The 22107-nt window shown below is 40.3% G+C and overlaps 1 protein-coding gene and 1 non-coding gene across 2 annotated transcripts; both read left to right on the top strand.

The window, feature by feature from the left end:
- Positions 1–7292: 7292 nt before the first annotated feature.
- On the top strand, positions 7293–9424 carry LOC137838530 (UPF0481 protein At3g47200). Its single transcript, XR_016520311.1, has 2 exons — positions 7293–8347; positions 9372–9424. It is a non-coding gene; the product is annotated as a UPF0481 protein At3g47200 (transcript).
- Positions 9425–20894: 11470 nt separating this feature from the next.
- LOC150027982 (uncharacterized) lies at positions 20895–22076 on the top strand. The gene is made up of 2 exons (XM_090300983.1): positions 20895–21477; positions 21547–22076. The coding sequence occupies exons 1-2, from the start codon at positions 20895–20897 to the stop codon at positions 22074–22076; spliced, it is 1113 nt and encodes a 370-aa protein (XP_090157109.1).
- Positions 22077–22107: the final 31 nt, after the last annotated feature.

Here is a 22107-nt window from a genome sequence, read left to right on the forward strand (position 1 = left end):
TTTTATTTATTTATCTTTTTTTTTAATCTTTTTATGTGTTATATAAATATAACACTCAATAATGTAAGTGTGTAAGAATTCTTGATTAATAAAATCTATCATTTTCTTTTCTCCCTTTTCTCTTAGTTTTCTATATGAGATATACAAAATTAATATGGTATCAAAGCTTTTAGGAGCTTTGGGCCATCTCTTTTTTGTTTCTCTATCCTGCTCATTATTCTTTCACCATGGAAAGACAAACCTGATGTGAGTTGATTTTTAGTTGTTTTCATTTATGGTGACACTTTTACTTAAGGTCGAGATTTTAACAATTAGAGGTGAGGACCTAAGGAAGATTCCCACTGGACACGAACTTAACCAATTGGTAAATAAGTGTGAAGGTTCACTTCGCAGAGGCAAATATGAGAAAATAAGATATGGTGAGAATGAAATGCAATTGCGGAATTGAAAAGGGGGGGTAAGGTTAACATCAATGGTGGACATGGCCTCCCAAATGATGCACCATACTCATAACTATGAGTGAAATCCAAAAGCAACAAATAAGAAAACTAAGAGACAAAAACATAAATGGAATAAGAAAACTTATGATGGTGGGTAAGAAATGTCACGCCACTTGGAGGGTGATGTGCTCCAAGATGAGTGTGTTGGCTGCCACTTGAGAGCTTCCCAAATCACTCAAGATAAGATCTCAAACCTAAGAGGACATAAGCCTCCTTAAGAGCTCACACAATTTATGTAGAGTTTCTTTACTTCATTCAAATTCAACTTGTAAAATACAATGGGCAGGCCTCTTATTTATAAGAGAATGAGCCTTGAAAAACAAACAAGAGGGGTAGGATGGGAAAAGGGGAAAAAGGGGCAGCCTTAGGGTAGTCAAACCCACATCTTAGGTTTATCCTTCTAGAAACTAGGTCAAAATCCTATCCTAAAGGGCTAGGAACAAGCTAAAATGCTAACTACACCCACTATTATGCTGAAGGCACCTTATTCTAGCCTATCTTTGCTATTTGAACCCCTAAAGAGAGCCCAAATTATTTACAACATATTTGTATCTTATAAGAAGACCAAAGCTCTTCTTCAACAACTACTACTACTAGTGTTCAAAGAACAAAGCTTAGTTCTAGAGCTAGAAAATGTGTTTTTCTCGGTTACAAAGATGGAGTAAAAAGTTTTACTCTTTTTTATATGAATCAGAAAAATATTTTTGTGACACGTGATGTTATTTTTAATGAAAATCATTTTCCTTATTATAAGGACAACATAGATACCAATTTGGACACACATGATATCTTTAAGCATTTGCTTCCTTCTATTTTTGATAATGATATTCTTATGCCTACATCTGTTAGTGATATTGTTCCTTCAGTTTCTGAAACTGTATTACCATCTAGTATTCCTGCCACTGATTCTTCTACACCATTAAATTTAATTGATATTGATGCCTTGCAACACCAACATTCTGATCCACAACCTTCATCTGTTCGAGTTTGTACTCGTCTCAAACAAGCACCTAGATACTTGAAGGACTATCACACTACTTTTTCCTCTTCAAAAGATGTTACCAATCATTCTTCAGGTACTAAATATTCTATTAAAAATTATCTCTCTTATCATAATTTTTCTCCTACATATTCTTCTTTTTGTCATAATATTTCTTCTATCCAAAAACCTAAATAATTTAAAGAGGCGATACAACATGATTGTTGGAAAGAAACTATGCAACGTGAACTTGATGCTTTTGAGTCTAGTGAAACATGGTCTTTGATAAATTTTTCTCCTAGAAAGCGTCCTATTGGGTGTAAATGGGTTTTCACAGCTAAGCATAAACCAGACGACACCATTGACAAGTACAAGGCTCGTTTGGTTGCCAAAGGATATACTCAAACCGAAGGTATTGAGTATTTTGAGACTTTCTCTCCGGTAGTTAAAATTACTACTATTCGATTTATTTTGTCTTTAACAAGTGCTAACGGATGGATTCTTCATCAACTAGATGTGAATAATGCTTTTCTTCATGGCAATCTTGATGAAGAAATTTACATGACTCCTTCCGCAGGCCTTACTCTTTCTCATCCAACACAAGTTTGTAAACTTAGAAAATCTTTGTATGGACTAAAGTAGACAAGTCGGCAATGGAACTCAACTAACTCAAACTAAAGTAGACAAGTCGGCACATACAATCATTATTTCATCGCTCTATTGATATATGTTGATGACATTATGTTGGTTGACAATAATCTTCAGGAAATCCAACATGTTAAAACTCATCTTCATAACTCATTTAGTATCAGAGACCTTGATACTCTTCGTTATTTCTTAGGATTTGAGATAAGTCGTTCACCTTCTGGTATTATTCTCAATCAATGAAAATATTGTTTAGATCTTCTTTCTGATAGTGGCTTATTGGCTTGCAAATCTGCCTCTTCTCCCATGGAACCATCTTGTCCTATCTTTGAAAGTGAAAGTTCATTACTTTTGAATCTAGGTGAATATAGAAGATTGATTGGGCGTTTGTTATACCTTACTCACACTAGACCTGATATCAGTTTTACGGTTCATAAACTCAGTCAGTTTATTTCAAATCTACGAGAACCTCATATGGCAGTAGCTTTTCGTGTATTGTGATATTCGAAAGGATGTTCTGATCTTGGTCTATTATTTTTTAGTAATAATCAAATTGTTATCAAAGCTTTTTCTGATTTGGATTGGGGAACTTGCAATTGATTCTATAAGGTCTATCACTAGCTATTGTGTGTTTTTGGGAAACTTTTTAGTTTCATGGAAGTCTAAAAGGCAGTCTATAGTGTCCAAATCTTCTTCAGAAGCAGAATATAGAGCATTAGCTTCACTTGTTTATGAACTTCAGTGGTTACAATATTTATGCCATGATTTGCATACTAATATTTCTGAATCTTTTGTTGTCTATTGTGACAATAAATCTGCTATATGCATAGCAAAGAATCCCACATTTCATGAGAGGACGAAACACATTGAAATTGATTGTCATTTCGTTCAGACTAAATTTCAAGAAGGTCTCATTCATTTAATTCTAGTTTCTTCCTCTGTATCGACCAGTCCTCGGGTGTCGTTGACCACTAGTAATGTGGGGCCACGTAAGCGGGGTCACACGAGCGGCGTGGGTCAGTGTCTCGTGAGGCACGTGCGCCAAGGAACCAAAGAGTGGTCAGACATCAGTCACCAGGATGTACCGACGTGCCACTAGGCAGTGTGGAGAGGTCTCGGGGACTCGAACAGCAGAGCTGGGCCACGAGAGGTGGATCCCAGATACGTACGAGTTATCAGTAAGGGAGAAGCCTAGGTCACGAGTGTCCATGTGTGTGGAGTGGATGACGCGTTCAGGCGTAAAACAAGTATAGAGCCACTGGAAAGATACGACCCGCGAGGGTCACGTTCCAGGGGTGAGCTGCATGCATGACACATGAACAGCTAGGGCGCTCTCAAGGTGGGTGACCCTAGAGATCAGGTGCACGAGGAGGCATCCAAGTGGTCACCCCGTCAGAGGTTGCACTCTAGTTAGGGAACCCCACGCGCTAGGTTATCCTAAGAGTGGATAACTACGGTGTTGGGGCCCACCCCCTCAGGAAGCCTATTTTGGGTACCCTAGTTTCAGTCTATATAAAGGGAAGTAACAAACTTGGCAAGGTATGCTATTCATTTGCGCCGTTTAACACACACAGTTACAGTTTTACGTTAAACGTTTTTGGTGTTTCCTAGCCCTAAGATTGACTTAAGCGTCGGAGTGCAAACGGCCTCTAGAGCGCCCTTTGTCTATGTTTTCAGGTGTTCAATCGAAAGGAAAGCACGACTGTACGCAGGGATTCTTGGGCGTGAGACTCTCGTAGACGCACAAAGGTCTTTTTGGTCAACCGGCAGGAACATTTGGCGCCCACTGTGGGGCCCGATACAAAACATTGTCCCACCAGCAAGAACCAAAAAGATGAGAAGTACGAGGCAAGGACCTGTTGCACCAAAAGGAGGCGAAAGCCTCACCCTGCAACAGGTTATGGAAATGATGCAGGCCCTTCAAGAGCAAGTGGTTGCGTCAAGAGCAAACCAAGAATGCATCCAGGCGGATTTGGCAGCGTCACGGGAAACGAACGAAGAACTGCACCTTTCGAATGAGGAATTGCACAGGGATCTGTAAAACCAGGCGGGTGGACGTGAGGAAGGAGATCGAGAACCTGCGATGCCACCCAGGGAGTTTCCGATGCCGTTCTCGCAAGAAATCATGGATGCCGTGATACCGGCCATGTTCGTAGGGCACAAAGTTACCTTCACTGGTACAGAGGACCCAGAGGCCCATCTCACGACTTTCCATACACAAATGATGTTGGTTGGGGGCTCCGAAGCGGTGAGATGCAAACTGTTCATGACCACTCTGGTGGGAATAGCGATGGATTGGTTCATCAACATCCCTGATGGCCACGTAATGTCGTTCCCACAACTCACCAAGCTTCAGTGCGGTCAACTCCTGCTTCAGTGTGGTCAACTCCTTTTCAGCTTGGCGGAGGCTAGTCAACTCCTGCTTCAGTGCGGTCTTGCGGGTAACAAACGAACGAGCCAGCAGGGTCGTTTCTTCCTTAGCTTTAGCCTCTACCAGTGCCACCCTCGCCTCAGTCCTAGTTATGAGGGCATTGGATTGAGCAAGAAGAGCCCCAAAGTTGAGACCCAATCTTTCCCTCGCAGCGGTCTCATCCGAGTCCACCGCCACCTCTAGTTGGAAGCCTTTGAGGGCATGTTGCAGGACAACAGGCAGTTCGAGGGCAGATAGGGTTGCAGGGGCGCTCGTCCCACCGTTTTCAAGCACGAAGAGGTCAAGGGACGAATGAGCTCTTGGCGTTTGGTCTCGGGGTGATGCTGGGAGACCAACAATGGAGGAATAGGAGGCCGTCGCCGTCGTAGGCCTAAGACTTTTAAAGACAGGCCCCTTAGCGGAATCCTCATCAAATTCGATCTCGACTTCCTTTCTCTCGTAAGGAAATGGAGCGGGAGATGCTTGGGCGGCGACAAGAGGAACCGCGACTGCAGAAGTGGAGGGAGTAGGGGTGATGGAAGAGGGCCAAGCACAACCTTCCATGAAAGGCAAGAGCCAAGTCAAGAGCGTCTAAGATCAAGCTAGGAGCGTCTAAGACCAAGCTAGGAGCGTCTAAGACAAGCTAGGAGCGTCTAGGACAAGAAGACCAAGCTAGGAGCGTCTAAGACAAGAAGACTTGGATCAAAGCTATGAATGGGAGAGTGGCATACTAGCACATATTCCGTGAAGGCCCATCAAGTGTAGTTTAGCTTTAATTGGGGTGTAAATAGCATAGCCATGTGGACAAATGTTTATTTTTCTGCACATTAGAATTAAGGAGGAGTTAACCTTGATTAGCTAAAGGTTTCTAGAAGCCTTCACTAATCTAGGGACGGTTTTGTGAAGCCATGTGCAAGTTGGAGGGCCATGTGCACCCATGTGCCATGTGCTCCATGTGCCTCCATGTGCCACTTCTTTACATTTCATTTGGCTTACATTTGTGTAGCATTTAGGTCATCAAATCTGGTCCTCTTTAGCCTATAAAAAGAGGAGCCTACACCTTGTATTTTCAAGATTAATGAGAGTAAAGTTATGCTGCCAACATTGTGCCAAGCTTTGCTTCTACCTAGTTTCTAGGCTCTAATCTTCATCTTCCTCACCTACCATAGGGCTGGCCGAACCTCCCTACTTCCATACACATCATGCACCTTCAAGATCACCATAGCTCTTAGGAGGATCTTGCACATATACATCCATAGCTTCCGCACCATTCTTCACATGATTCCGAGAAGAGCTCCATGAATTTACCATCAAGGGGAGGGCGCAACAGTGGCAGAGGCAAGGGCGTCAGGGGAAGAGGTACCCACACCCCCAGACATCCCTTGACGACGAGTAAGGATACCAACCAACTTGGCCATTTTCTCGTCATTCAGCACCATCCCTGCGTACAAATTTCAGAATACAAGAGGTTAGGAATCCAGAACACAGGGGTAAACATACGAATATAAAGAGGCAGAATGTGCAAGCATAACATCTAGGGCACTCTCAAGGTGAGTGACCCCAGAGATCAGGTGCACGAGGAGGCATTTAGGTGGTCACCCCGTCAGAGGTTGCACTCCAGTTAGGGAACCCAACGCGCTAGGTTATCCTAAGAGTGGGTAACTGCGACATTGGGGCCCACCCCCTCAGAAAGCCTATTTTGGGTAATGGAAACAGTGGAAACCCTAGTTTCAGTCTATATAAAGGGAAGTAACAAACTTGGCAAGGTACGCTATTCATTTGCACTGCTTAACACACAGTTACAATTTTACGTTAAACAGTTTTGGTGTTTCCTAGCCCTAAGATTGACTTGAGCGTCAGAGTGCAAACGACCTCTGGGGCGCCCTTTGTCTTTGTGTTTTCTGGTGTTCAATCGAAAGGAAAGCACGACTGAACGCAGGGATTCTTAGGCGTGAGACTCTCGTAGACGCACGAAGGTGTTTGTGGTCAACCGGTAGGAACATCCTCTAATCAAGTGGCTGATATGTTGACTAAACCTTTACATCCTTGGTTATTTCGTGACAACTTATCCAAGCTGAACATGAAAGATATACATGCTTCAACTTGTCGGGTACTATTAGATGATAAAAAGGATCTCTTATAATATTTTAGATATATTTTAGATTTTCAGTAACTACCTTTTCAATTGTAACTGTTTTATCAATTGTAATTGTTCCATCGGTTATAACTGCTCTATCAGTTATAATTGTTCTATCAGTATCATTTTTTTTATGTGCTATATAAGTATAGCACTCAATAATGTAAGTGTATGACAATTATTGATTAATAAAATCTATCATTTTCTTTTCTCCCTTTTCTCTTCGTTTTCTATATGAGATATTCAAAATTAATATCTTCCTTCTTCCTATGTTTATGATGGAGCAGGGGGTGTGATACTTGAAAAATGTTCAACCATTAAGTTAAGGAGTTATTCTAAAAGAGAGATAAACATTTGTATTGGACTTAGTTTTTGATGATTTTTGTTCCCATTTTAATTCAACAATGTCACTGTTCGATTGGCTTAGAAGATTTGATGATGGGATTAGACTTTTAGATCCAATGTGCCTTATATATGTTTAAACAGTAATAACAAGAATATGCAACAAACTTTTATTCCTAGAGACTCATGTTGATCAGTAGTATTAGATAAGAGTTGTGCTTGGTGCATCTTTCTGGTCTATTTCTTTAAAGATTTGCGAAGCACTTAAGCAGGGAAATTATGGAAGCAAATGGCTCTTTTAAAAACATAAAGGAACAACATGATTTAGTGAGACAGGTGACAAAGATGCTTGAAAAAGTGGAACTTCCTGAGAATTCTATAGTCCATTGGCCCCATTCACACCCCTTGTAGACCTTGTGGTGATATTAGGCTTTAACCAATGGAAAACCTCAAACTGCAGTATCTCAAGAGCTTCTTCACTAGGTGTCGGCTAAGCGTGGCGGAATGTGTTTGTAAACTTAGTTGATGCTTGCTTCATAATTGAGCATTTCCTTAGATATTATAAAACATGGGTAGAAATTGACCCTTTGTTGTTACAACCATGGTTGACCAATGATGTTGCTCTTGACATGATACTACTTGAAAATCAACTTCCTTTCTTTGTTCTAGAGGGCCTCTACAACCTAGCAATTCCTCATCATGAGACTCTTGACTTGCCCTCTTTTCTCAATGTGGCTTTCAACTATTTTAAACCTCACAACCAACAAAACATAAGACCTGAAAAAGTACTTGGTGTGGTGCACTTCACTGATCTCCTCACGACTTTTATGCTACCATTATCATTTGATCGTAGGATTCGAGAATGAGGAGTTGATAAAGTTGATCATCTATATAGTGCAACCCTGTTATGGGAGAGCTTACTTGACCTGAAAATTCATGAGGGTGTGTTGAGAATGCCATGCTTTAAGGTGCATAGCTCAACTAAGATATTTATCAGGAACATAATTGCATTTGAGCAATGCCACCACCTTTGCTCACCTAATTACATCACCGAGTACATTATGATTCTAGATTTTCTTATCAACACAGGGAAAGATGTGAACATACTAGTTGAAAAGAAAATTCTTGTTAATTTGTTGGATGATGATGCAGTGGCTACAATGGTTAACAATCTCTGCTGCAATGTTACCCTGCCATACATTAAATCAGGTTATCGCTCCTTGTGTGATGAATTGAATGGTTTCTATGAAAACCCTCGAAACAAGTACAAGGCAATCTTTATACATGACTACTTAAGATAGCATATACCACTGCTGCAATTGTGCTACTTTTGCTAACTTTCTGATATGATTCCAATAGCAAGATATAGATGATTCTTTGACATTTTATGGAATCAACTTGAGTTGGAGAATGAATAGGCACTTTTATAGAAATGGATCAATGTTCTATGTTTCAAGAACTCACCAAAACTTGCACCAAACACCAAACTCACATGGAAGTTCCATTTCTTGTCAATTGAACCGATTAAAGTATGAAGGAAAGCAAATGAACCGATTAAATTGCTAAAGAAATGAAAGAAACCGATTGAAAAGCTTCACAAATGAAATGCACCGAACAAAAGCAAAGAAGGAAGAAGATGAACCGATTGAAACATGAAACTAAACAAGAACACCGAATAGAAAGCAAGAAAGGAACCTAAGAAATGTTTAGAAGTTCATATGAATTCGGAAATGGAAGAGAATAGATGGAGAAGAAAGATGACTTATGTGGTTGAAGTTCTTGGTTGATGAACACGCCACTTGAAGTATGAATGCTCCAAGATAAGTGTGAATTGCCGCCACTTGAGGGAACCAAGGCTCTCAAGATGAGACTAGGAAGAGGAGAAGACAAGTTCTCACACACTCAATCACCAATTTGGGAGAGTTTTGATACTATAAATTCCAAATCTGAATTATGAAGGACCCAAGCCCTCCTTTTATAGGAGCAAGGGCCAGTCATGAGTTACAAAAGCTTGCACCCAAAGCTACCTAAGAGACTCCTAAGCTAGCGCCACTCCTAAGCTAACGCCTAAGCTTCTAGAATTTTCTTAGCTAAGGCCTAAAGATGCTTTTACAAAAGAAGTGTCTAATGTTTCCCTCTAAGCACCTTTCTAAAGTCTATGTATTTAAACATTCTACTTTTTATACAAGAGATACTATGAGAAGAGAAAACAATCTACCACTACTTCCTAATTCCTTAAACTTGCTCCTTGTAAGCCTTTGAGGTAAGGTAGTGTTTCCTTGAGCTTCTTCAACTTCGGCCTCTACCTCCTCTTTTTCTTGATCTTTGGTCTCTATCTCTTCTTGATCTTGATCTCCATCACTTTCATTCAGATGGTATGTTCAATTGCGCCACTCTTCAAAAAAGGGTGAAAGATTTTCTGTTTAATATCAGTAGTTAAGTGCTATTTTGTGTGATCAATAGTAAATTTTGTTTTTTTTTGTTTGTTTTACTTTTAAGAGAACTATTTTTCTAATGAAATGGCGGTCTTCGGCTCTGGTAAGGTTCGCAGGCAACAACCCTCAACAGCAAGCAGGGTAACAACCTTCTTATTTTGAAACTTCTCGGATGAGTATGGTGAACTTGATATGCTAAAGGTTTTCCAACGCTGGGCCAGAGTAAAGGAAGTTTTCATCTCCCATAGGCGTAACAGGTGGGGGAGGAGATTCGGTTTTGTAAGGTTGTTTGACGTGAAGAACACGGGTAGGCTGGAGAGGGAGATGGACCAAGCGTGGGTGGGTAGGATGAAACTATACGTCAATATTCTGCGTTACAGGAGGGCAGAGCAGGAGCGACAAGAGTGTATGGTTAATGCTGAAAGATCACACCATGCATATGAACAAAGGGAGGGAAGTAACAAAGAGGAATGGAGGGTTAAGAAGGGGAAGGAGAAGATGGAAGGGAGAACGTTAAACGTAAAGAAAACATATGCGGGTGTGGTGAAAAAAATCCTCACAAGGTGCATGGAAGGGTCCATGATTGTGACAAAGCAATTAATCCTACCTTGGATGTGCAACAGTGTAGTGGGTTTCTTTGTAGCAGATCTGAGTTATAATTAGTTGTGCGAAGAGTTCACAGTGGGAGGGATGGATATGGTTAAGGTGAGGTACTTGGGTGATAATTTGGCTTTGTTAACCCCTAGAGAAGGGGAAAGGTTGGATGGAATTATTGCACTCAACAAGCAGTGGTTCGAGAGTGTCTTTGAGTCTATTGAGCCATGGTCAGATGCACTTGTAGCAGGTCATAAAATAACCTGGGTTAGATGCTATAGGCTCCCCCTATATCGCAGTGGAACAAAGACTACTTTTCAAAGGTTATAGGTGAAGTTGCTACACTGGTGAACATCGATAAGGCAATTGAAGCCTGGGAGAACTTGGAATATGCCAGACTCCAAGTGAGGCTCCTTAAGTCGTGTTGCGCCAAACTGGCCAAGGGGATGATGATCAATGATCATGTCTATAATATTTGCATTAAAGAGGAACAACCCAATTTCTTTGAAGGGAACTGCAAGTGCACGTATAACCATTACGCAACCTCAGACAACGTCACATCGTCGGAATCGTTCGTGGAGGAAACTCATTTGTCGGAGAAAAGTGAGGAGGAGGATGGCGAGCAAGGTATGGGGGAGGTGTGATGGTCGGAGGAAGCAGTGGGAGGAAGGAATGACGACAAACCATATAAGAAATTTTTTTTGAATGTTAAGGAATGGACTGCGCAGGCTGCATCTGGTCAGGAAAAAGGTGGCTATGGTGACACAAATGAGGAAAAAGAAAAGTTGGAGGAACAAGCAGGGGAGTCAGCTTTTTCGGTAGCCCAGTTAGTCAACGTTGCATGCAAAAGCGACTCTGTCCAAGCAGCTTTAACTAAATTCCTTGTTGCGCTGGAAACTTCAAATGGTACCAAGCCCAATATGAACTTGGGCCATGAGGGGTGCGGTGTAGTAGCCCAACAGGAAGGAGGGGTACAAGGCCAAGGAAGGGAGGATAGGCTGTGCAGTGTAAGGGGCGACAACCTGGTGACAGTGCTTGCCCAGCCCACCACGTGAGCAGTCCGTAGGGGCTAGGGGAAGCGAAGTGTGTCCCACCATAAGGTGCAATGGCATGGCTGATGAAGGGAGCTCGGGGAGGGATAGTAGCGGTGACCATAACAGAGCGGAAAATGTCGACGTAAAATATAACTACAATTTGAGGGGAGAAGGTATGATTGGGCAAAGTGGTAGTGATAGCGAGAAGGGGGAAAATTGCCATTCACATTCCGTAAGTAGAGGGTGCGGTGGCAGGGTGTGTAATGTACAAATGGAGTGCGACCGAGAGGAAAAAGACGGGGGTATCAGTGCTGTTAAAACCATGCGACACAGGCGTTGGAAGGGACTGTGGGAGTTGGGCGAGTCCAGCACGGTGCAGCAAAGGAAGACTCGTGTAGGAGTAGGAAGCATCTACGCTGGGAGCTGCACAGAATCAAGGGTCAGTAAAAAATCTTACTTTTTATCTGATGGGGATATAGTTAAATGTAACAGTAGGTGTCGTAAAGAGAAAGAAGTCGAGGAACCAAGTGCAGTATGGGAGGTTGGTAAACAGCTCGGGGTTGCTTGTCATAGGGTCGAGAGTGATGTTATTATGGAATTAGAGAGAATGGAAGTCAGAGACCTTGAGGTTGTGAAGAAGTACAAGGAGGGAAATAAGGAAAGTTTTTTATGATTGTTGTGAACTTAAATATAAGAGGTATGGGAGGGGGGGGGGGGGGACTTGTTAGAATGGATGGCTTTAAACTAGAGGGGGGGGGGGGGTGAATGGTTTAAAGAGGGATTTCAAAAACTTTTAAGTCAAGAATGAAATTATCTCAAGAAACAGTTGATAAGGAATCCAGTTTGCCAAATCACAAAGCTAAAAGCACAGTACCAGAAAAACAATCGGTTGTTTCGCAGAAACAATCGGTTGTTTATACCAGTATACAAATATCAAAACTGAATTTAAAGAGTTAAGGGAGAGAGAGAATACACACAGAGATTTATACTGGTTCACTCTAAACCCAGAGCTACATCCAGTCTTCTCAGAAACCACTGAGGAATTCCACTAAGAAATCAAACCTAGATCACTTACAACACAACCAAGAAAGTGACCTTGATCCCCTCAAGACACACACTTCTCTTGGCCAACACACCAATACTAAGAATGCTGATCTTGATCCCCTCAAGAACACACAACAGTTCTCAGCAAACACAGATAAGAAACTTGTTCAACAGAGACAAGGATTACACTTGTTACAAAAGCAAATCTGAAATCAATACAAGCAGAAATCCTATCTCACACTCTTTGATCAATCTCAATCTATAAGCAATCTCAACTCTTTGAAAAACTCAAATCTATTCTTGTAAAACCAGAATATGTTTTACTGAATATATTCAAAGATGTTTGTTATCAAATCTTAACAAACTGTTTATTGCATTTAAAGATTGGTCAAAGCATTAAAAACTGGAGCGTAAGTTAGAAAACATTTAATGCTCAGTCAAAGCTTAAAATAGTTTTTCTGTTATGGTACCAAAACAAACAATCGGTTATTTCCACGAATCAGTCGTTTGTTTTAGTTTTAACAGCTCAACCATTTGAAAAACAGTTTTCAACCTTTTCTAAAAACACCTAAGTATAAAACAATCGATTGTTTCGACAAAACAATCGGTTGTTTTCACTTAGTTTGAAAAAAAACTTTTGTTTTAAAAGATTGAGAATGCCTATGCTTTGGATTCAATCAAGAGTGGATTACATAAACAATCTACCCCAGATCCTATCTAAGACATCTCAGCAACAACAAGCACAACCAAGCCTTCAACGTCCTTCAAAGGGTTTGGATTCTTCAAAGCTTGAACACCACTTAGTTCAACAGGACTAAGGCTAGACACTTGAGGAATGTTATTGCCAATGAGTATGCGGAGGTGGTGTGTGATGGAGATCAAGCCCAAGAGAACATGGAGGCCACTCATCAAGCTCAAGAAGAGGTGGAGGCACAAATGGAAGACGCCCATGGAGGTCAAAGTCCACCTCAAAGGCTTACAAGAAGCATGTTCAAAGCCTTGGGAGCTAGAGGACATTTATTTTCTCTTTTTGTAGTGTCTTTAGTTGAAGGTGCTTAGAGGGAAACCTTAGAAACCTCTTTTGTTATAGCATCTTTTAGGTTTTAAATAGGACCTTTAGGGGGGTGTATTAGTAGATAGGTGTAGGAGTAGAATAGGGGGTGCCAAAGTGAAGGAAGGGATCACACCTTCCTTGCTTAGGCAATTAGCGCCGGTTCTAGTGGCCTTTGGAGGGAATTTTTGAATTGTTTAGCTTTCATTTTTCAGCACCTTAGGCTATAAATAGAGGTGCCTTCCTTGTAAATTTCAGATTTGAATTTTATCTAAAGAAACTATACTCAAAATTGGAGTGAGCATTTGGAGAGCTTTGAGCTTCTTCTCTAGTCTTATCTTGAAGGACCATGGTTTCCTCAAGTGGCGGCTTCCACACTCATCTAGGAGCATCCATTCTTCTAGTGGCGTGATCATCCAACCATTCCTCCATCTTCATGAGCATTCTCTTCTCCTTCCTTTCTTCTTCTTCAATTTGTTCTTATTGCCTTGAGTTTTGAGTTGTTTTTGTTTCGGTTCCTTTAATTTTCCAGCACCTATTTTCTGTTTAGTTTTTAAATTCTGTTCGGTTCTTTTGTTTTGAAGTTCAATTCTGTTCGGTTTGTTCTTTTCCTTCTCCTTTGTTGATTCAATTTGACAATATTTGGTTCATCCAAATGAGTTTGGGATTTGGTACTTGTTTTGGTGAGTTCTTGATCTTAGAACTATGATCCAACTTCTAAGAAAGTGCCTCTACATTTTCCAGCTCAAGGTGATTCCTCAAAGTGTCAAGAATCTTGTTCTATGTGGCTATTGGAATCACATCATGTGGTATCATGAGTCTTAGGTTCATTCTTGTTTAATTGTTGAGTTGTGTGCACTTTATTTCAAGAGCTCTTTAATTTTCTTGCAATTTAAGATTCTGTTTTAGAATTTTAATTGAGTATTCTTGCTGTTTTTCTTTTGCTCCAAGTGTTTGTGGAAAGGTTTATGGCACTCATAATTCTTATGAGTATGGTTGCTCTTTTGGAATGGCATTATCCTTCCTAGAGTTTACCTTAAGCTTCCTTCCACTTGTTACAATTTGTGTTGTGTCTTTTAATTTTTGAATCTTGTTAAGTTTTGTCTTAGTCATGTTATTCCATATATGTCATTACTTCTAGTAGTACTTTTATTGTTTTGATTGTTTCTTGCTTTGGTGTCATATATTTTTCTGAATTGATGTTGATCCTTTGAGCATTTTCTTTTTAGCATTGAGTTCATACTTGTATTCTAGACCTATACAAGTTCCAATACATCATTTTCTATTATGTCTTTGCTAGTTCATCATCCTGTTTTTTTATTCCTATTAGGATTCCTCTGTTTCTGAAAAAAGTGCTTACTGTTTTTCCTTATTGCAATTGATTTACGTACTGTAAAATTCTGAAATTCTGGATTTGAGATATTGAAAATGTTAGAAAAGAATAGAAAAAAGAATCATTCAAAAATATGAAGTACACAAAAAATGATAAATAAAATAAAAAAAGTGTACATTCCTGCCGAAAAAAATACGGTAATCTGGCAGTGATTTTAAAAAATTTATTTCTCTCAATTGGCTTACTGTTTTTAATTGATTCCAGTGCCATTTTTGAGTTAACATCTTGAAGTTTCTGTGGTATAAATTTCATAATCCAGTTCGCTCTACAACGTTCCAGTTAAATCAGTGAATATCAAACACAGTTTGCATTAAAAAAAAATTTCCAGTAGCTAAATTTTTTTTGTTTTCTTAATCTACTCTAGTGCTTTTCCTTAGGTATTCTTTTGTGTGCCTACTTTTCTCATTGAGTTCTTTATTTTCTTGATTGTCTTTCATTCTTACTCTTTGAGTTTGTCTTACACATAGTTTTCCTTTTGCAATTACCTTTCCTTGCTTATACCTTTTCTTGTTTGTCTTTATTGTTTCATTGGTTTTGTGGTGGTTTGCTCTTAAGATTGGTGTGCTTGCTTTGACATATTTCATTTGAGGATTCCAAGGCCTCAAGATCAGATTGGTGCAAGAACATTATTTCTTTGAGAGTGATATCTTTTCAGCCTTAAATTCACTTCGGCAGTTTCAATTGGAAAGCTCACTGTTTTTGCTAATTTTTAACTTGTTTGCTGTTTTGTGTGTTTGCTGTTTTTTTAATTACAAATGGCTGGATCTTCAAGTGATGCATCCTCCAAGCAGAATTCTCCTTCCAAAGCTTCAATTCTTGGTGAATTACATGAAGCTCAAAGAACAATTAGAAGGTTGGAAGAGAAATTGCAAAAGATGGAGGTCAAACAAACTAGACCATCTCCTTCTATCCATGATGGACATCATTCTCATAGACCATCTTCAAGAGCTTCTTCAAATGATGTTGGCCGTGAAGATGAGCATAGGAGAAGGAGACCTCCACCCCAAGTCCATGGACAAAGACATCATCACCAAGGGGAAAGAATTCACTACGACAATGGCTTCTACCATGATGCAAAGTCCAAGCTTCCTTCGGTCAAACTACCTTGTTTTAATGGTTCTAGTGATCCAAATGTGTATTTAGATTGGGAGGCTAAGTGTGAACAAATTTTTGAGATCCATGAGATCCAAGATGAGCATAAGCTCAAGCTAGCCACCCTAGAGTTTAGTGATTATGCCATGAAATGGTGGCATGGGATTGTAAAGGACATTATCTATCACAAGGGTCCTCCCGTGGACTCTTGGAACTCTTTAAAGGATCATATGCGCGCTAGGTTTGTGCCCCCACATTTTAGGAAAGACCTCATGTTGAGACTCCAACGGTTTCAACAAGGCACGCTAAATGTGGATGAATATTATAAGGAGCTTGAGACGCTTGTGCTTAAAATTGAATTAGAAGAAAGTGAAGAAGCCATGGTTGCTAGGTTTGTGAGTGGTCTTAGGAAGGATATCCAAGACATTGTTGAGTTACAAGAGTATTCATCATTGGGCTCTTTAGTTCATCTTGCAATGAAGGTGGAAGCCCAACTTGCTAAGAAAAACTCTTTTAAAAATGCTTCCAATAATGGATACTACTCCAAGTCTTGGAGAAACAAAACTTCTTTTTCAAAACATCATTCCAAAGATTCTTCTTTCAAACCCAAGGAATCTAAGCCATCAACATCTAGACCTAAGTCTCCCACTAGAACATCTAACACTAAATGCTTTAAATGTATGGGTTATGGTCATATTGCTGCAAATTGTCCTTCAAAACGAAGTATGTACATGCATGAGGGCATTGTAGTTAGTGAGCATGATTCGGATTCTTCAAAGCATTCATTGCATTCTCATGCATCTAGTGAGGAAGAGAGTGAATGTCCACTTGAAGGGGACTTGTTAGTTGTGAGAAGACTTCTTGGACAAGTTTCACAACCTTTTGATGAAAGTCAAAGGGAAAATATTTTCCATACAAGATGTCTTATTCAAAACAACATTTGTTCCTTGATAGTGGATGGGGGTAGTTGTGCAAATGTGGCTAGTACAAGAGTAGTAGATAAGCTTGGATTGCCTACTATCTCTCATACAAAGCCCTACAAATTACAATGGCTTAGTGAAGTAGGAGAAATAATTGTTAATAAACAAGTCCTCATCCATTTCTCCATTGGAAAATACAAAGATGAGGTATTATGTGATGTTGTGCCCATGGAAGCCACCATTGTTCTTTTGGGAAGGCCTTGGCAATTTGATAGAAAAGTTTTACATGATGGCTTTACCAACAAATTATCTTTTGAATTCCATGGTCACAAGGTTACTTTAAAATCTCTCTCTCCAAGAGAAGTCCATGAGGACCAAGTTATCATGAAGAAAAAGAGGGAGAGTGAAAAAGATAAAAAAGATAAAAAAGATAAGAGTTCTAAGCCTACACTCCTTGTGTCTAGGCGTGACATTGAAAGGGAAATAGTGGCTCATCATCCTCTTTTTTTAGCCATCCCTAGAACTCTTAGCATAGAAACACTTGTTGATAGTCCTCATTGCTTGGAAAATTTGGTAGAAGAGTTCAAAGATGTGTTTCAAGATCCTCCAAATGGCCTTCCACCTTTGAGAGGGATTGAGCACCAAATTGATTTGATACCGGGCTCTTCTTTACCAAATCGTCCCGCATATAGGACCAATCCAAGTGAAACCAAGGAAATTCGCCAACAAGTTGAGGCTTTGATTGAAAAAGGGTGGGTGCAAGATAGCATGAGTCCTTGTGCTATGCCTATCATCTTAGTGCCAAAAAAGGATGGCACATGGCGAATGTGTTCGGATTGTAGGGCCATAAATAACATAACCATTAAGTATAGGCATCCCATACCTAGATTAGATGATTTGTTGGATGAATTACATGGTTCAAAAATCTTTTCAAAGATTGATCTTAAAAGCGGCTACAATCAAATCCGTATCAAACCGGGTGATGAATGGAAGACGGCTTTTAAGACCAACTTTGGTTTATATGAGTGGTTAGTTATGCCTTTTGGTTTAACTAATGCACCAAGTACCTTCATGCGCCTCATGCATCATGTTCTTAGACCTTTCATTGGTAAGTTTGTTGTGGTTTACTTTGATGACATTCTCATTTATAGCTTATCTTTGAATGACCATAGGTTGCATGTTAGGCAAGTTTTGGAAACCCTTAGGAAGGAACATTTGTATGCTAACCTTGCTAAATGTATGTTTGCTCTTGATCATATAGAATTCCTAGGGTTTGTTGTGAGTTGTAAAGGGGTCCATGTGGACAAAACCAAGGTGGTGGCCATTCAAAATTGGCCTACATCGAAATCTTTGAATGAGGTCCGAAGTTTTCATGGGCTTGCTTCTTTCTATAGAAGATTTGTCCCAAACTTTGGTACCATTGCCGCACCACTCAATGACATAGTGAAAAAGGATGTGGTCTTTCATTGGGGAGAAGCACAACAAAATGCTTTTGATACTTTGAAAGAAAAATTGACTAATGCTCCCATCTTGGCCCTTCCTAATTTCACTAAGACATTTGAGATTGAGTGTGATGCTTCAAGCATAGGTATTGGGGCTGTTCTCCTTCAAGAGGGCCACCCCATAGCCTATTTTAGTGAGAAATTGAAGGGAAGTCATCTCAACTATTCCACCTATGATAAGGAATTATATGCACTTGTTAGGGCTTTGTTTACTTGGCAACACTATCTTTTTCCCAAAGAGTTTGTGATACATAGTGATCATGAATCTCTTAAATATTTGAAAAGCCAAAACAAACTTAACAAGAGGCATGCTAAGTGGGTGGAATTCATTGAGCAATTTCCTTATGTGATCAAACACAAGCAAGGCAAAATAAATATTGTGGCGGATGCTCTTTCTAGAAGATACACCTTGCTAAATCTTTTAACCTCTCAATATCTTGGTTTTGATCACATTAAGGAACTTTATCATGATGACCTTGATTTTTCTCTCCTCTATCAAGAGTGTCTTAAGGGAGGACACAAAGATTTTTTTATTCAAGATGGCTTTCTTTTTAAAGGAAAACGTCTTTGTGTTCCCCAATGCTCTATTAGATTATCTCTTGTTAGAGAAGCTCATGAGGGGGGCTTAATGGGACATTTTGGGGTTGCTAAAACTTTGGATGTGTTGCATGAACATTTCTTTTGGCCTCATATGCATAAACATGTTCATAGTTTGTGTGATAAATGCATAGCTTGCCGCAAAGCTAAATCTAAAATGCATCCCCATGGTCTTTATACTCCTCTTCCTATCCCTTCAATGCCTTGGGTAGATATATCTATGGATTTCATCTTAGGCTTACCCAAGACATCAAAGGGAAAGGACTCCATTTTTGTGGTAGTGGATCGTTTTTCAAAGATGGCTCACTTTATTCCTTGCCACAAAGTGGATGATGCATGCCACATTGCAAACCTCTTCTTCCAAGAAGTGGTTCGCTTGCATGGGATTCCTAGGTCTATAGTGTCCGATAGAGATCCTAAGTTCTTGAGTCACTTTTGGAAGACCTTGTGGGGCAAGCTTGGAACTAAGCTTTTATTTTCTACCACTTGCCACCCACAAACCGATGGTCAAACCGAGGTGGTAAATAGAACTTTGGGACAACTATTGAGATGCTTTATTTCGGGGAATCCTAGAGTGTGGGAGAATTTACTACCCCATGTTGAGTTTGCATATAACCGAGTAGTAAATTCTACCACCTCCCATTCTCCTTTTGAGGTGGTCTATGGGTTTAATCCCCTAACACCTCTTGATCTTCTTCCTATTCCCCTTCTTGACGATGTCTTGTGCAAAGATGGGGATGAAAAGGCTTCTTTTGTGAAAACTTTGCATAAAGACATCAAGAAGAGAATTGAGAAGAAGGTTGGCAACTATGCTGAACTTGCCAATAAGAGGAGAAAAGCATTGTTGTTTGATGAGGGCGATTGGGTTTGGCTTCACTTGAGGAAGGATCGTTTTCCTACTCAAAGGAAGTCCAAACTAATGCCTCGAGGGGATGGACCTTTCCAAGTCCTCAAGAGGATTAATGACAATGCTTATGAGTTAGATATGCCTGATACATTCTTAGGTAGTCATACTTTTAATGTCAGCGATCTAACTCCTTTTTCTGTAGGTCTCCAGAATTCGTGGTCGAATTCTCTCCAACTCGGGGAGTATGATGGAGATCAAGCCCAAGAGAACATGGAGGCCACTCATCAAGCTCAAGAAGAGGTGGAGGCACAAATGGAAGACGCCCATGGAGGTCAAAGTCCACCTCAAAGGCTTACAAGAAGCATGTTCAAAGCCTTGGGAGCTAGAGGACATTTATTTTCTCTTTTTGTAGTGTCTTTAGTTGAAGGTGCTTAGAGGGAAACCTTAGAAACCTCTTTTGTTATAGCATCTTTTAGGTTTTAAATAGGACCTTTAGGGGGGTGTATTAGTAGATAGGTGTAGGAGTAGAATAGGGGGTGCCAAAGTGAAGGAAGGGATCACACCTTCCTTGCTTAGGCAATTAGCGCCGGTTCTAGTGGCCTTTGGAGGGAATTTTTGAATTGTTTAGCTTTCATTTTTCAGCACCTTAGGCTATAAATAGAGGTGCCTTCCTTGTAAATTTCAGATTTGAATTTTATCTAAAGAAACTATACTCAAAATTGGAGTGAGCATTTGGAGAGCTTTGAGCTTCTTCTCTAGTCTTATCTTGAAGGACCATGGTTTCCTCAAGTGGCGGCTTCCACACTCATCTAGGAGCATCCATTCTTCTAGTGGCGTGATCATCCAACCATTCCTCCATCTTCATGAGCATTCTCTTCTCCTTCCTTTCTTCTTCTTCAATTTGTTCTTATTGCCTTGAGTTTTGAGTTGTTTTTGTTTCGGTTCCTTTAATTTTCCAGCACCTATTTTCTGTTTAGTTTTTAAATTCTGTTCGGTTCTTTTGTTTTGAAGTTCAATTCTATTCGGTTTGTTCTTTTCCTTCTCCTTTGTTGAATCAATTTGACAATATTTGGTTCATCCAAATGAGTTTGGGATTTGGTACTTGTTTTGGTGAGTTCTTGATCTTAGAACTATGATCCAACTTCTAAGAAAGTGCCTCTACATTTTCCAGCTCAAGGTGATTCCTCAAAGTGTCAAGAATCTTGTTCTATGTGCCAATGAGTATGCGGAGGTGGTGTGTCTACAAGAAACCAAATCTGTTGAGTTTTCGGATGCTAGGTGTTTTTCAATTTGGGGGAATAATGATGTGGGGTGGATCCATAATGAAGGTCTAATAGGTGCTGGAAGCTTGCTTGTGATGTGGCATAAGCAAATGTTTCAGTGTGAAAGTCATGTGATGGGCACAGGGTTCATTGCAATGTTCGGCCTGCATACCAAAACGAACCTGAGATGCGTGGTAGTCAATGTTTATGCAACATGTAACCTGAAAGATAAGGTGGCCTTATGGGAGGATGTCATGATCCTTAAGAGTGCAAATCAAGATTGGGCTTGGTTCTTATGTGGAGATTTTAACGCTGTTAGATGTGCAAGTGAAAGGAAAGGTGTCAGTGAAAGGGGCATCCAAAAGAATGAAATCATTGGCTTTAATAATTTTATCGAGAGCAATAGCCTGGTGGAGTTACCGTTAGTGGGGAAGAAGTACACCTGGTACAAAGCAAATGGTACAACTAAAAGTAGACTTGATAGAGTGCTGGTGTCTGATGATTGGTTACGGAAATGGCCAATGGCCAAGCAATACATTTTACCTAGAGAGGTGTCGTATCACTGTACCATTATAGTCAAGTGTCTGATAAAAGATTGGGGGCCCAGGCCGTTTAAGACAATTGACGCATGGATGATGGAGCCAGGGTTCAAGGAGATGGTGAGATCTAAGTGGCATTCGTATGCTGTTCACAGTGACAACATAACAAAGCTTAGGGACAAACTGAAATGTCTGAAGATGGACCTCAAAGTCTAAAATACAGAAGTTTTTGGGCATGTGGAAACCGAGAAGAAGAGAATTCTGAAGGAGATAGAAGCTCTTAACGCGATAGACGATGCAGACAATCTGGAAGACCACGACAGACTGAAGAGATTGGATCTTATCGGCCAAGTGAGAGTGGTTAATAAGAAAATCGAGTCTATGGTCAGGCAGAAAGCGAGATCCAAGTGGCTTGTGCATGGGGATGCTAACTCTAAGTATTACCACTCTGTAATTAGATGGAGGAGACTTAGAAACGAGGTGAAAGGGGTAAATGTGGGGGATCAATGGTGTGAGGAACCTCAGGTGGTGAGGAGGGAAGCCAGAGTTATGCTTGAAGAAAGATTTGTGGCTCCACATGACTTTGGGGTCAGACTAGACAATGTACAGTTTAAGAAGCTCACTGAGGAGGAGAGTGTGAGCATAGTGTCTAGTTTCACAGAAGAAGAGGTGAAGGAAGCGATATGGATGTGCGAGGGGTCTAAAAGTCCAGGCCCAGATGGGTTCAATTTTAACTTCATTAAGCACAACTAGGAGGTTATTAAGCACGATGTTATTGCCGCAT

Source organism: Phaseolus vulgaris, chromosome 4 (assembly GCF_051622355.1).
Source record: "Phaseolus vulgaris cultivar YP4 chromosome 4, ASM5162235v1, whole genome shotgun sequence".
In the NCBI taxonomy this organism is placed as follows: domain Eukaryota; kingdom Viridiplantae; phylum Streptophyta; class Magnoliopsida; order Fabales; family Fabaceae; genus Phaseolus; species Phaseolus vulgaris.